The sequence below is a fragment of the Cyprinus carpio genome, chromosome A9 (assembly GCF_018340385.1).
Source record: "Cyprinus carpio isolate SPL01 chromosome A9, ASM1834038v1, whole genome shotgun sequence".
Classification (NCBI taxonomy): domain Eukaryota; kingdom Metazoa; phylum Chordata; class Actinopteri; order Cypriniformes; family Cyprinidae; genus Cyprinus; species Cyprinus carpio.
Window position 1 is genome coordinate 2668497 of NC_056580.1, and position 14359 is coordinate 2682855.

At 36.2% G+C, this 14359-nt stretch overlaps 1 protein-coding gene across 1 annotated transcript in view; it reads right to left on the bottom strand.

The window, feature by feature from the left end:
• Nucleotides 1-11046, bottom strand: part of LOC109056167 (N-chimaerin) — a 47185-nt gene extending 36139 nt beyond the window's left edge. The window contains exons 1-5 of the mRNA XM_042763177.1: nt 10726-11046; nt 8451-8489; nt 8161-8216; nt 2120-2151; nt 1859-1972 (exon numbers count right to left, since the gene is read on the bottom strand). Of these exons, the coding sequence (XP_042619111.1) occupies nt 1859-1972; nt 2120-2151; nt 8161-8216; nt 8451-8489; nt 10726-10744 (260 nt within the window). The 5' untranslated portion in view covers nt 10745-11046. The remainder of the gene's footprint in view (nt 1-1858; nt 1973-2119; nt 2152-8160; nt 8217-8450; nt 8490-10725) is intronic.
• Between the last annotated feature and the right edge of the window lie 3313 nt (nt 11047-14359).

The window sequence follows — 14359 nt, forward strand, 5'->3', positions numbered from 1 at the left end:
GTCAAGACTAGGTCAAGATACGGCAGCTAGACTGAAGAAAGAGTGAAGATCTAGGTCACAGACAGATGGGTTACTAACACAAGGTTTTGATCATGAGAGGTTACAGAGAGCTGCAAGCTTAGTTTTTTTAAACTTAAAGTTTGAAGGTTTTATATACAGAATTCAGAGAAAGTAAAAAAATAAAAAATATATATATATAAGATGCTAGAATGTTTCTAGCATGTTTTAACACTGCCAGCATAATTCAGCATGTTGCTAACATGTTTCTAGAATGTTTTAGCACAATGTTAACATGTTTCTAGCATGTTTCTACACTGCCAGCATAATTCAGCATGTTGCTAACATGTTTCTAGAATGTTTTAACACATTGCTAACATGTTTTTAGCATGTTTCAACACTGCCAGCATAATTCAGCATGTTGCTAACATGTTTCTAGAATGTTTTAACACAATGTTAACATGTTTCTAGCATGTTTCAGCACTGCCAGCATAATTCAGCATGTTGCTAGCATGTTTCTAGAATGTTTTAGGACAATGTTAACATGTTTTTAGCATGTTTCAACACTGCCAGCATAATTCAGCATGTTGCTAACATGTTTCTAGAATGTTTTAACACATTGCTAACATGTTTTTAGCATGTTTCAACACTGCAAGCATAATTCAGCATGTTGCTACCATGTTTCTAAATTTTTTAGCACAATGTTAACATGTTTCTAGCATGTTTTAACACTGCCAGCATAATTCAGCATGTTGCTAACATGTTTATAGAATGTTTTAGCACAATGTTAACATGTTTCTAGCATGTTTCAGCACTGCCAGCATAATTCAGCATGTTGCTAGCATGTTTCTAGAATGTTTTAGCACAATGTTAACATGTTTTTAGCATGTTTCAACACTGCCAGCATAATTCAGCATGTTGTTAAATGTTTCTAGAATGTTTTAGCACAATGTTAACATGTTTCTAGCATGTTTCAGCACTGCCAGCATAATTCAGCATGTTGCTAGCATGTTTCTAGAATGTTTTAGCACAATGTTAACATGTTTTTAGCATGTTTCAACACTGCCAGCATATTTCAGCATGTTGTTAAATGTTTCTAGAATGTTTTAGCACAATGTTAACATGTTTCTAGCATGTTTCAGCACTGCCAGCATAATTCAGCATGTTTCTAGAATGTTTTAACCCATTGCTAACATGTTTCTAGCATGTTTTAACACTGCCAGCATAATTCAGCATGTTTCTAGAATGTTTTAACCCATTGCTAACATGTTTCTAGCATGTTTTAACACTGCCAGCATAATTCAGCATGTTGCTAGCAAGTTTCTTGAATGTTTTAATTCAGCATTTCAACAGTTAATTCAATAATTCAATAGTTTCCAACATGTTTTAGCACAGCACAATGTTAACATGTACTAGCATTTTAACACACCTGTTGCTAGCACATTTCTAGCATTAACACATTGACAGCATGTTTTAACATTTTCTTAACATGTTCCTATTATGATTTAACACTTTGCCCTCATGTTTTAACATGTTGCTAGCATGATTTAAAAGGGTCATGAACTGCCGTTTTTTATTATTTTGTACTGTTCTCTGAGGTCCACTTATAATGTTATCACAATTCTTACATCAAAAATCATCATAATTTACAAGTAATGGGCTATTTTGTGCAAACATGCAAACATGTTTTAACATATTTTTACACATTTTTACCATAATGTTACTGTTAATGTTAACATGCTTGCTTAAATGTTTTTGCATGTTGATATTCAGTTTCTGTAAGTCAGAGTCAGAACATCCTGAAGAAGAAGGGGAGTCTGTATATTAACAGGTCAAAGGTCAAAGGCGAAGGTTCATGTACCGTAGAGCTAGCGTGTATGTGCCCGGCTGTCTCTGGCTCTCTCGGATCAGATAACTTCCTTCAGCCACACTGAGCAGTTGGTCAGTTTCCTCTCTGGAGATCATCCCGTGATACCTTCACAAGAAACCAATCAGAGAGGGAATATTAATAAGACCGCATTAGGTCTGAATCCTGAATTAGCTTATTTAAACACTGGGGATTCTTGTCAGTCCACACCGGCACAATCTGAACTGGGTCTGTAAGGAGTGTAATGAAACTCACTCTCGTCCATAGTACTTCGGCCGATTCTCCACCTGAAACTCAAGAGAGAGATCATTACAAGAAAGCTCAGGAGCACACATATCACTGGAGAACCTCACAGTCTACAGCACTATAGGAGACTGATTTAAGAGACTAAACTGATGTGTAAGGCATTCAGGCAGTCATCATTACACACTAATAAACACATAAATAAATGGAATGTTGACTAGAGTTGAATTATTTTATCACAAAGTGATACAGAGTTTCATGAGGGACTTGAAACAATCAAAGCTAATGGGTTATCAGTGACAAACTGCAATATATAGAGGAATACAGGGAAGATGCCGCTCTTAGGAGCAGTGTGCATTTACTGTTAAACTGGAACTTATTTAAGGGGTGAGTTTAGGATGTACAGGATGATATACATCAATAATATATAATTAGTAAATGCGAACATATATAGACTAATTTTGGTGCAAGTAAATTATCATAAAGGCCATCTTGCTCCACTATGGGCTGTGATGACCCCTTCCTGGGACGAAAGCCCTCTTGGGTAATCTTATCCCAGCTGCTTTGGCAGAATATGTAAAATACATCTGATATAATTTTTAATAATTTATGTCTATGGAAAAGGTGCCATGGATGTAAAAGAGTAATCCAATATTCTATGTAAATTTATGCATTTTGACAGTTTAATTAAATAATTGAATAGAGCACAGGCAAAACAAATAACTCCAATCAAAACTTGAACTTATTTTATGAATTATATAGAGACCTTTATTTGTATTAATAGTAGCAATAGACGATGCATTCTCAGATGGCCTGTGGGTTAATAATGAAGATCTTTGAAATGTGTGTACAATTCATATAATTATTTAATTAAATAATGAAAATACCACTAACAACATGCTACTGGAGATCTTCTTTAATTTAATTTAGAATTATAATGTAAGACTAATTATTATTTTTTTTAAATCAATAAAGCATTCTTTTTTTCTTATGCATACAGTATATGCATTTTTGCTAATTACTGTCAATTGTGTCAGGACACACTGCTTTACTCGTGATTGTGATTTTAATGGTATACGACTGTAAAAATGATATTGTAAAAACCTGTTCACTGGTTAGCAGTATCTTCCCTTACAGTATACGGTAGAAAACTGGAATAGAGCTATTGAGACATTTCATGTAATTTTACAGTAAAATACAGTTTTTGGAAACAGAGTTCTTTATTGCATTATTTTAGTATCATGTGTGTGTTACCATGATAGTGCTTTGTGTTTGTGTGAATGGCACTGTGTGCACTTTATATATTAGTTTTTATCTCCTCAGCTTATGGAAAAGCTGCTTGTGATGAACTCTAATTCATCATGTGCCTTTCTCTTAACCATATGAGTTTTTATGGTTATCAGTATGCTATAAAAACTGATTTTAGGAATTTGGTATATTAGGATTACATCAGATAATTATTATTATTATTTTATTTTTTTTAAGTAAAATGTGTAGATTTTTTGTGCCATTTTATTTTTCCTTATAAGCTTTTGAGCACCAAAAAGACTGCATACAACCAAAATATCGACATTATAAATAATAGTGTAAAGACAAAACAACTAACTAAAAACACCACCTGAATACATTTTCTGTAAATGTTCACTGGTCACATTTAACCCTTGATACGACAATCAGCAGTATAAAGCCAACACTCAAATAAATGACCATAACAAACTCCACAAAACCCTCTTGAATGATTAACCTTGAGCTTACAGAGAATCCAGCAGCACTGAATTCACAAAGCATCCTCATCCTCCCTCCCTTCCCCCACATTCATACAGGAAACACAGGAACAGTGCTGTGTGTTTGCAGGTTTACCACACGGATTCTGACTAAAACATATCTGAGAACTTTTAACAAAAGGTCCTACACAATGGGAAATCCAGATTATTAAGAAGAAATTTGACACAGCTGAAATACACACATCCAGGAGCAATAAACCAACCGATGCAGCTTTAAAATGTAATGAAACACAACACCCAGACAATGAGAAGTGTCAGTCAGTGAATGGATGACTGTTTCTGGGTAAATGGGATGTGGGATGGAATAACATCGTTTCCTGATGGAAAAAATAGAAAAAAAGGCAGAAAGTGTTTTGTAAAGCAAGGTTGTGTGTTAATGCACGTGTGCGCGAGTTGTATGTGAAATGACCAACAGGGTAATAAAACCAGCTAATGATGGGAATCAGCAACACTATAGAGCTAATCAATCACTGAAAGCCAGAGTTTAACAGTCAAAGGGCCTGTCTGTGTGTGTGTGTGTGTGTGTGTGTGTGTGTGTGTGTGTGCTGAGTGCGCACTATTTGCTGTATGAAGGATGAGAGCGTCTGATTTCTGCCTGGGTTTCTCTATCAGCATCCTTAAATGCTAATATCAGCAATGAGCAGGTGACATCAGATAAATGAGCCAATTGTTTCACACATTTTCACCCAATTTCTCACCTCATTTATAAAGTTAATTTCATTACATTGGTTCTCTCCTATGCTGGATATCAGGAAAAACAGGACATCAAAATTGGCCCCATTTACTAGAATTAATGTTCCTGCTCGTAAAGTGCACAATTCATCGTTTCTTGTTATTATAAATAGACTTAATTTTTCAAAAAGAAGTATATGTGCATATGTCCATGTGAAGTTACAGTAAAGCTCCTGCTATTGTTTTATTATATATATATTGTAATATAATATGCTGTGATCAAAGCTGTATTTTCAGCATCATTACTCCAGTCTTCAGTGTCACATGATCCTTCAGAAATCATTCTGATATGCTGATTTGAATATTTCTTAAAATCAGTGATGAAAACAGGTGTGCTCCTTCATATTTTTGTGGAAACTGATGCAGGATTTCTTTTTCTTTATTTATTTTTTCCCTCAGGATTCTTTGATGAATGGAATACCAAATATATATATATATATATATATATATATATATATATATATATATAACAGGCTTAGATCAAGCTGAGACAGAATTAGAAGAATTAGAAGAAAGTGTTTTATCAATGAAAATTAAACATGTATGCTAAATGGTTCGACCTAAATTAAAGGGTTAGTTTACCCAAAATGTAAACTTCTGTCATTAATGACTTACCCTCATGTCGTTCCAAACCTGTAAGACCTTCATTCATCTTCGGAACACAAATTAAGATATTTTCATGAAATCCGAGATCTTTCTGTCCCTGCATAGACAGCAAGGGAACTACCTGCATTTAAGGCCATTGTAAAGCCTTTGAAACGACATGAGGGTGAGTAACTAATGACAGAACTATCATTTCTGAGTGAACTAACACTTTAAGTGTAGTGCGCATTTCATACCAAAGAAACAAAGGTCCAAAATCATCCACAATAATTAATATACGGTGTATAATTTATACTGAAAGAACATTTCCAGAAGTCCCTGGAATTGTATTTTATATGCAATGGTTCTGTTGTATCTTTTTTATTATTATTATTATTATTATTATTATTATTATTATTATTATTATTATTTAACAGGATATTTTTATACAGTGAACACTTTTAAAATGTTCCGGAGTAAAAGCAAATACTTTTTTTTTAAACTGCTGGAAAATGTTATCTGGTTCCTAAAATCTGGGTCTTGAAGCAAAGGCATTATTTGATAAAAAGGAAACCCAGATGCTTGAGTGAAGCGTCCAGTGAGTAGTGTGCTGTGCTAGACTACAGTGTGTGTGTGTGTGTGTGTGTGTGTGTTTAAGGACAGGATGATTTGCATGCTCTGAATGCTGAAAACTGTGCGGGCCTTTTGAAGGGGATTAGACAGGGTTAAACCTCTTGCCACAATAACCCTCCACCGTGCTCTTTACAGAAGCAGCCCAGAGCAAGAAACGCTCCAGAACGAATCCTTAAGAAGCCCTTGAGATAAACATGAAGAGCAGTGTGCATCTGTTTAATGTTAATCCACCGTTAATTAATACGCCGTGCGGTCGGCAGGGGCGGGGCGAGGGGGGTGGGGTCCATGTCTGGGGGTAAAATACCTGCTGAATTGTGCTAACAGCAGGAGACCCATCCCACCGTCAGCAGATCAACATCTTATTAAAACTCCCTCCACGGAGTCACTACAGCACACGGCCTTCTGGCAGGAACATGTTCGTTATCATCATCCAGAACATCCGAATATATGAAGCACAGTCACGCTAAAACATTTAGAATGATACAGCAGCCATGCAGGACAGTTCTAATCGTGTGCCTGTTGAGCTGCTCCAATCAAGAATTTCAAGAAAAAAAGACAATAGAAAAGTGGAAAATATAATGGTAAATGTCATGAAACCTGTCAAGATTATATCCAAGTCCTATTTCATCACAAAACTGAAAGGAAGATATCAGAAACTGCATTTTTCTTAAAGAAAATTAAGCCTATTTTATACTTTTTAAAGATTTTTTTCATGACTATTAAGTACATATTTCCTCCCATTCCTTTTCCTTCACCACCAAAAAGCAAAATAATATACATGTTGTTTTCATCCCTGCAACCAATCAATCAACCAATCAATCAATCAATCAATCAACCAATCAATCAACCAATCAACCAATCAATCAATCAATCAATCAATCAATTGTATCATCATGGTATTTGTTGTGCTACTTATAATTTATGCTGATTTAAAAAAAATAAATAATAAATAATAATAATAATAATAATAATAATAATAATAATAATAGTAATAGTAATTGTAATACAGTAATTTTTACTGGGATAAATGTGTTTGTCAGGAAAATAATGTCACAATGTCACAAAAAAGTCCTATAATAGGTTTAAATTTCTTTAGACATAAAAAAATAAACATCACAGTATTTGTTGTGCTGCCTATAATTTGTTTAAAGAAAAAAAAGTAAATAGACTAATTTATGAAAATATTGTATAAAATAAAAAAGTCATAAAATAGGGCTATTTTAGGCCCTTTTTAATTTATTTATTTATCTTTTTGCCATTTTGGTCATGCTTTTTTGAGTTGCATTCAAAAGAACAGAACTGATTGGATTGTTCTCTGCTTCCAGTACAAACCGAACAGCAAAGAGATGTTTCAGCTGAAACCATGGTAATAATGCTGTAAATAATGTTCAGTTTCTTCCACAGAGCAATCGTTTTGATGCATAAGACCTCAAAATATTGTCAGGAGCCACGAGCATTCATTTTTCGTTCCCCAATATGCTTTTTTTATTGTCAAAAACATTCAGTGAATCGCCGAGGACAATGGTTTCAGTTAAAAATCACTGTTAACTTCTTTACTTGTTCTGCTGAAGAAGAAAAAAAAAGTCACCTACATCTTGGATGGCCTGAGGGCGACTAAATTAACAGCAAATTTTTAATTTTGGGTGAACTATCTCTTTAATTCTGATTTGCATATGATCACCAGCATATTACACATCCCTGATATATCGTCAAATAATCTAGCAGACAGCAGCTAATAGTGACTGTCAGATTTCCCAGTGAATGTTTATCTATGAGGAAGCTGCAGATAAAACACTGCAGACGGTGAAGCGCATGAGTCTAAATGTTTGGTCCCATCTCTAAACACAGCGCTGGACCAGTCAGTTTCCTCCACAATTATCATTATCATCATACAGATGAATAATTCAATTCTCGCTCCTTAATTACCGCCTCTAATATCTGCTTGACTAATGGGGATTCTGCTCTGCTACTTCTCCGGTCTTTATGTTGAATCTGGCCTCATGCAATTAAGAGATGCATTTGTAATTCAATGAAAATGTGTGACCTACATTACATACTTACTTAAAACATTTACATAAAAACATCAACAAACTATATGAGCTGAGGATTATTAATGTACAAAACAGCACAGGACATGGCCAGCAGAAGCATTCTGATTAGAGCAGCCAGCCCTGACATGCTAAGATAGCAGATTACAGTTTTGTGGGAGTCGTGTGTTTGTCTTCCTCCAGGGGGCGAGGTGTACAAATCTCAAATGCATAAATGTGTTAAACCCCGTTATATTTCAGTTCTAGTGGCTTATTCAAAGGCTTTCTCACTCACCTCAGATATGCAGGTGACTCTGCGTGGATGTGGCGCCTCCTGCTGGAGCTGGTACACTATTACAACAAAACACCACACGCATTTCAGGAGAATATAGTTTATACAGTCATATGTGAATTATGATGTGATATCTAAATGCATAATTCTTCGAAGTGAAATAACTTCATTTGTAGTAATGTCCAGATACGATCGTGTACTTCTCTAGTAGAATAATGTTCACCTGTGTAATGTTACTGCAAACTAGTACTTTTATATAACACTTATGTTGCTGTATTAAAAAGTCCACTTACAGTAGGATTTCCACACAGGCGGTCTGTACTCATCATTATCTGAGAGAAATGAGAGACAGTGTTCAATTCAAATAAATAAATAAATTAAATACAATTCAAATGGATGAAAATGACACATCTTATGCATTTTTGAAAAAGTCTGTGCATGTACTACAAAAAGAAGAAAACAGAATTCCCCAGCAATGCCTACAATAATATTCATAATTCAGCAACTTGACCTTAACTTGATCTATTCATTATTTTAAGGTGCAGTGATGTGGTAGTATATGAGCAAACAAGCCAGAGTAAACATGAGCCTCACAAACACATGTCCATGTATTGTCTATGCGAGACTGCCATCTGCAGGAAAACATTAGGATCTGCAGGGTTTTCTTCAGTATTTTTATTGAAGATCTCAAATATTTTATCCATTTTATTTAAACATTTTTTTTTTTATTACTGTTCCATTCCTTTTGATTTACAATGCAAGTCACAAATGAATTAACTATAATAAATTAATAATAAATTTATGCATTTAGCAGACGCTTTTATCCAAAGCGACTTACAGTGCATTCAGGCAATCAATTTTTACCTATCATGTGTTCCCGGGCAATCGAACCCCCAACCTTGCGCTTGTTAACGCAATGCTCTACCACTTGAGCTACAGGATCACATTAATCAAACATTTTATTATCAAAAAATACAGTAAAAACAGTAACAACTGGAAATATTTTTGCAATTTTAAATAACTGTTTTGTAGTTTTTTTTAAATATATTTTTAAATGGAATTTATTCTTGTGATCAAAGCTGAATTTTCAGCATCAAATCAGCATATTATTATGATTTCTGAAGAATCAGGTGCACTGAAAAAAGTTTCATTCATCCAATTAAAAAAAAAAATTAGGGTAATGATTCACATCTAAATATTTTTACTTGAGCCAATGAAAAATAAATAACTTGCCCTTTAGCAATAAAAATATAGATTTATTATATTCTTGTTATATTTATTTTAAGGTTATCTGACCACCAGCAATATTCAATTTTGCAATCCCCAATATGAATTTACTAAAACAGGACTCAAATGTGCTATGCAGTATAATAATATAACCAAATTAATGCAAAACCCAAACCAAATATCAAATATGCTATATTATTTTGCACAGGACAGAACTGTCGGTGGTGTTTGTGAATGAATTTGCTGGAAGAAAGTGTTGTTAAACTGCCAGCGAGATGCTGATGGTTCTTCAGGGTGTTCTTTATAGGATGACTGAACACGAGCAAGAAAACCCTGCTGTAAGCACTTCATGAACAGTAGAGCAGAGGCCACGCTCATTATTACACCAACTCACTCTCACTCTCTCTGAGGAAAGAGTTTCCTCATCCTCTCACAGACACTTGCAAAACAGAACAAAAACACCTATTATGTTAATCACAAAAGGCATGTGTAAAGCATCTGAATATATCCAAGGCATCTGAAAAAAGAGCATTACGAGTCTGGGTGTGTAACACAGCGATGGACAAGAGCTTCATGAACTCAGAGATATCTTCTTCTACCAGTCACACCCTTACCGCTGATAATCTGTGTATGATTCAGCTCCACATATTAACAGAAAAGAGCTGCTTCCTCATCCAGAGATAAGAGCAAACATATTTCTTCTCCATAACTTCAACAAGTGTTTGAGGCTTTCTGAGCTCAGACACAGACACATAACACATCCATGAGCTTGTCAGGCAGGTTTTTACCTTTCATCAGAAGTTTTTCATTATTTTTATTTGAAACGTACCTCCAGTGTGACATTATTCTTATATACATATTCGCCTAATTAATTATGAGCTCATAAACAACATGCATATTAAATACAGAAGCATCAAAACATATTATTTTGATAGAAGAAAGACCAAAATGTTGATTGAAATATTTTAGATGAGACGCTGTGGTTTAATAATCATTCCCCTGTTGCCATGAAGGACACTATTATAGTGTGTGACCACCTCAGCAGAGCAAATACTGAAGATGAGGAGAAACAAAAGAGAAGAATAACCCGTTTGCCTTTTGTAGCATCAGGATGAAGTCGGAGTTATTTCGTCCACATGATCTCATTGTGCACCCGCAGTGCACGTGTGTTTGTACAGAAGCAAGAACATAATAACATGAAAACCATACAATGCTTCATGTTATCAGCCGCAGGGTTAGCTAATATCCCCTCATCTCTCTCTCTGAGCTCTCACACACAAACACACAGCGATCTGTTGTCAGCCAAACTCCAAATGAAGCGTCACACTGAGCTCGACTCACCGAACACATGGATGGCCATCACTGACACCTCTTATCCTAACATCCAGTTATTACTCCATGAAGAACCAGTGCGGTTTTATGACGAATAACCTTTTATTCTGGAGGAGAAGGGTTATGGTGAATTGTCCAGTGTGGGAATCCTGCATAAGCGATGTTGCAAGCTGTCGCCGAGCTAAACTTTCATCCCCACCGAGTCCGAGAGCAACAGCTGAGCACTGAGCGCAGACCGCGGGGGAGCGCGTGCAGTGCGCAGGTCCGGACCGGTGTGCGTGCGTGCGTGTGTGTGTGTGTGTGTGTGTGTGTGTGTGTGTTTGCTGTAGGTCTGATTCACTCTCTACATCCCAGCACTGAAGTCGCCATCTTGTGAGACCACATGACCCGATCCACACACACACACACGCACGCACGCACGCACGCACGCGCGCTCTTCCTCTGGGACTGCAGCCTCCTCACGGCGCGTCACCATGGAAACCCTCTCAGTGTGACGAGATGATGCTGACACACGTCTTAAACTTCAGGTGTATAGAAATCAGGTTCACGTGACGTGCGTGCACTCTGTTCAAAGGCGTTACAGTATTACAAGTTGAACAGAATAAAACACTTTTATTGTTGTTTGTTTTTAAGAAAACCTATTCATAAATGAACAGTTTTCATAAGTGTGTCACTGCTGATTTTCCTTTGCATCATCAGCTCAGATCACATTATTGTCAGTGATACGTGCAATTGCTGTCAGGGTATTAATGACGTCTATAATAGTTCTACAGAGAGAGAGAGAGAATACGCAATAGGCTATACATTCACAAACAGCTTTACATACTGTTGAAATGCCTTTTCAAGGAAGATTTTTTCAAGGTATCCATGCAGATTTCGCAGTTCAAGTCCAATTCGATTCTGATTTTGATTCTATTCCCATTATATTGCAATTCTTGTGGAAAACTGTGAAATGTGTAAAATCATTGTAACATATGTGTAAGCCACATTATTTTGTTGTGTTTAAAATATTCCATCACTAAAAGTAATGATATTTTGACAGATTCAGAACGATCAATCTGTCATTTATTTCTTGAATGGGTCTGCACTGGTTCTACTGTATGTTTTTGATCCACTAAAAATGACTGAAAGAGTAATTTGTTTGTGTGCTGGACTATACACTGTATTATTGCATGCAGCCTGCATGGACCAAATACAAACCTGATTCCAAAAAAGTTGGGACACTGTACACATTGTGAATAAAAACAGAATGCAATGATGTGGAAGTTTCAAATTTCAATATTTTATTCAGAATTCAACATAGATGACATATCAAATGTTTAAACTGAGAAAATGTATCATTTTAAGGGAAAAAAATAAGTTGATTTTAAATTTCATGGCATCAACACATCTCAAAAAAGTTGGGACAAGGCCATGTTTACCACTGTGTGTGGCATCCCCTCTTCTTTTTATAACAGTCTGCAAACGTCTGGGGACTGAGGAGACAAGTTTTGCTCAAGTTTAGGAATAGGAATGTTGTCCCATTCTTGTCTAATACAGGCTTCTAGTTGCTCAACTGTCTTAGGTCTTCTATGTCGCATCTTCCTCTTTATGATGCGCCAAATGTTTTCTATGGGTGTAGATCTGGACTGCAGGCTGGCCATTTCAGTACCCGGATCCTTCTTCTACGCAGCCATGATGTTGTAATTGATGCAGTATGTGGTCTGGCATTGTCATGTTGGAAAATGCAAGGTCTTCCCTGAAAGAGACGATGTCTGGATGGATATACCTTTCAGCATTGATGGTGCCTTTCCAGATGTGTAAGCTGCCCATGGCACACGCACTCATGCAACCCCACACCATCAGAGATGCAGGCTTCTGAACTGAGCGCTGATAACAACTTGGGTTGTTCTTGTCCTCTTTAGTCCGGATGACATGGCGTCCCAGTTTTCCAAAAAGAACTTCAAATTTTGATTCGTCTGACCACAGATTCTTTGATTTGATTCTTTGCCACAGTCCATTTTAAATGAGCCTTGGCCCAGAGAAAACGCCTGTGCTTCTGGATCATGCTTAGATATGGCTTCTTTTTTGGCCTACAGAGTTTTAGCCGGCAACGACGAATGGCACGGTGGATTGTGTTCACCGACAATGTTTTCTGGAAGTATTCCTGAGCCCATGTTGTGATTTCCATTACAGTAGCATTCCTGTATGTGATGCACTGCCGTCTAAGGGCCCAAAGATCATGGACATCCAGTATGGTTTTCCGGCCTTGACCCTTACGCACAGAGATTGTTCCAGATTCTCTGAATCTTTGGATGATATTATGCACCGTAGATGATGAGAACTTCAAACTCTTTGCAATTTTTCTCTGAGAAACTCCTTTCTGATATTGCTCCACTATTCGCCGCAGCATTGGGGGAATTTGTGATCCTCTGCCCATCTTGACTTCTGAGATGCACTGCCACACTGAGAGGCTCTTTTTATACCCACTCATGTTGCCAATTGACCTAATAAGTTGCATATTGGTCCTCCAGCTGTTCCTTATATGTACATTTAACTTTTCCGGCCTCTTATTGCTACCTGTCCCAACTTTTTTGGAATGTGTAGCTCTCATGAAATCCAAAATGAGCCAATATTTGGCATGACATTTCAAAATGTCTCACTTTCAACATTTGACATGTTATCTATATTCTATTGTGAATAAAAATATAAGTTTATGAGATTTGTAAATTATTCCATTCCTTTTTTACTCACAATTTGTACAGTGTCACAACTTTTTTGGAATCAGGTTTGTATGTGTGCGTGTGTGTATATATATATTTCACTTTTCACTTTTCACATTCATTTCAGTCTGCAAATTTGTGTAAAATATGACTGATTTTATTGTTTTATATTCACCCAACCCAACCTTATGAGAAATGTAACTATTTACAAACAGTGCGAGTTGGTGATTTCCTAAGAATTTGCATGATTTTATACTTTTTTTTTTTTTTTTTTAGAAAACTATGCTTGCTAGAAATAAATAAGCTCCTTTGAAGCTCTGTAAGTAAAACAAATTCTCCAATACGTTCCCCAGATGGTCATGTCACCCTGAACTGACAGAAGTTTAAGTGAGCACACATGCTAACAGGAAGCTCACACAATAGCCCAGCGGTTATGCTCCGAGGACATGAGCCCGACACTACACTACATTTATTGTTCAGCTCTCATTTCCTGCTGTGGAATGAAAGTAAATATCCTTTTTTGAATACGACAAGACTAAAAAGACGTGCAAGGCGTGCCATAGGATGAAGCAATGGTTATTTCTGGCTAAAGATGTGTTTTTTCTTTTGGAAATTGCTTGCTCATGAAGTATGTGAAAGACTATGGTGATATATTTAATTTCCTTGTCATTAAAAAAACTACCTAATTACCAAGAGAAATAAATACTTAGAAAAAAACACAGATTGATCTAATTTGAATCTGAAAAGTAAGAGCGATAACTACTTGGTTAACTGCTGGTTAGTCAAACTAGCTCTTAAGACACTGTGTTTAACTGTGTTTATGCAACTGGCCCTCGGTTTGACCCGTGTAACCATGACTGGAAACATCAAACTGAAGATGCTCTCATCCAGAAACACTGAAAGGTCAGTACAGTCACACTCTGTTGAGTCCATCTCAATCT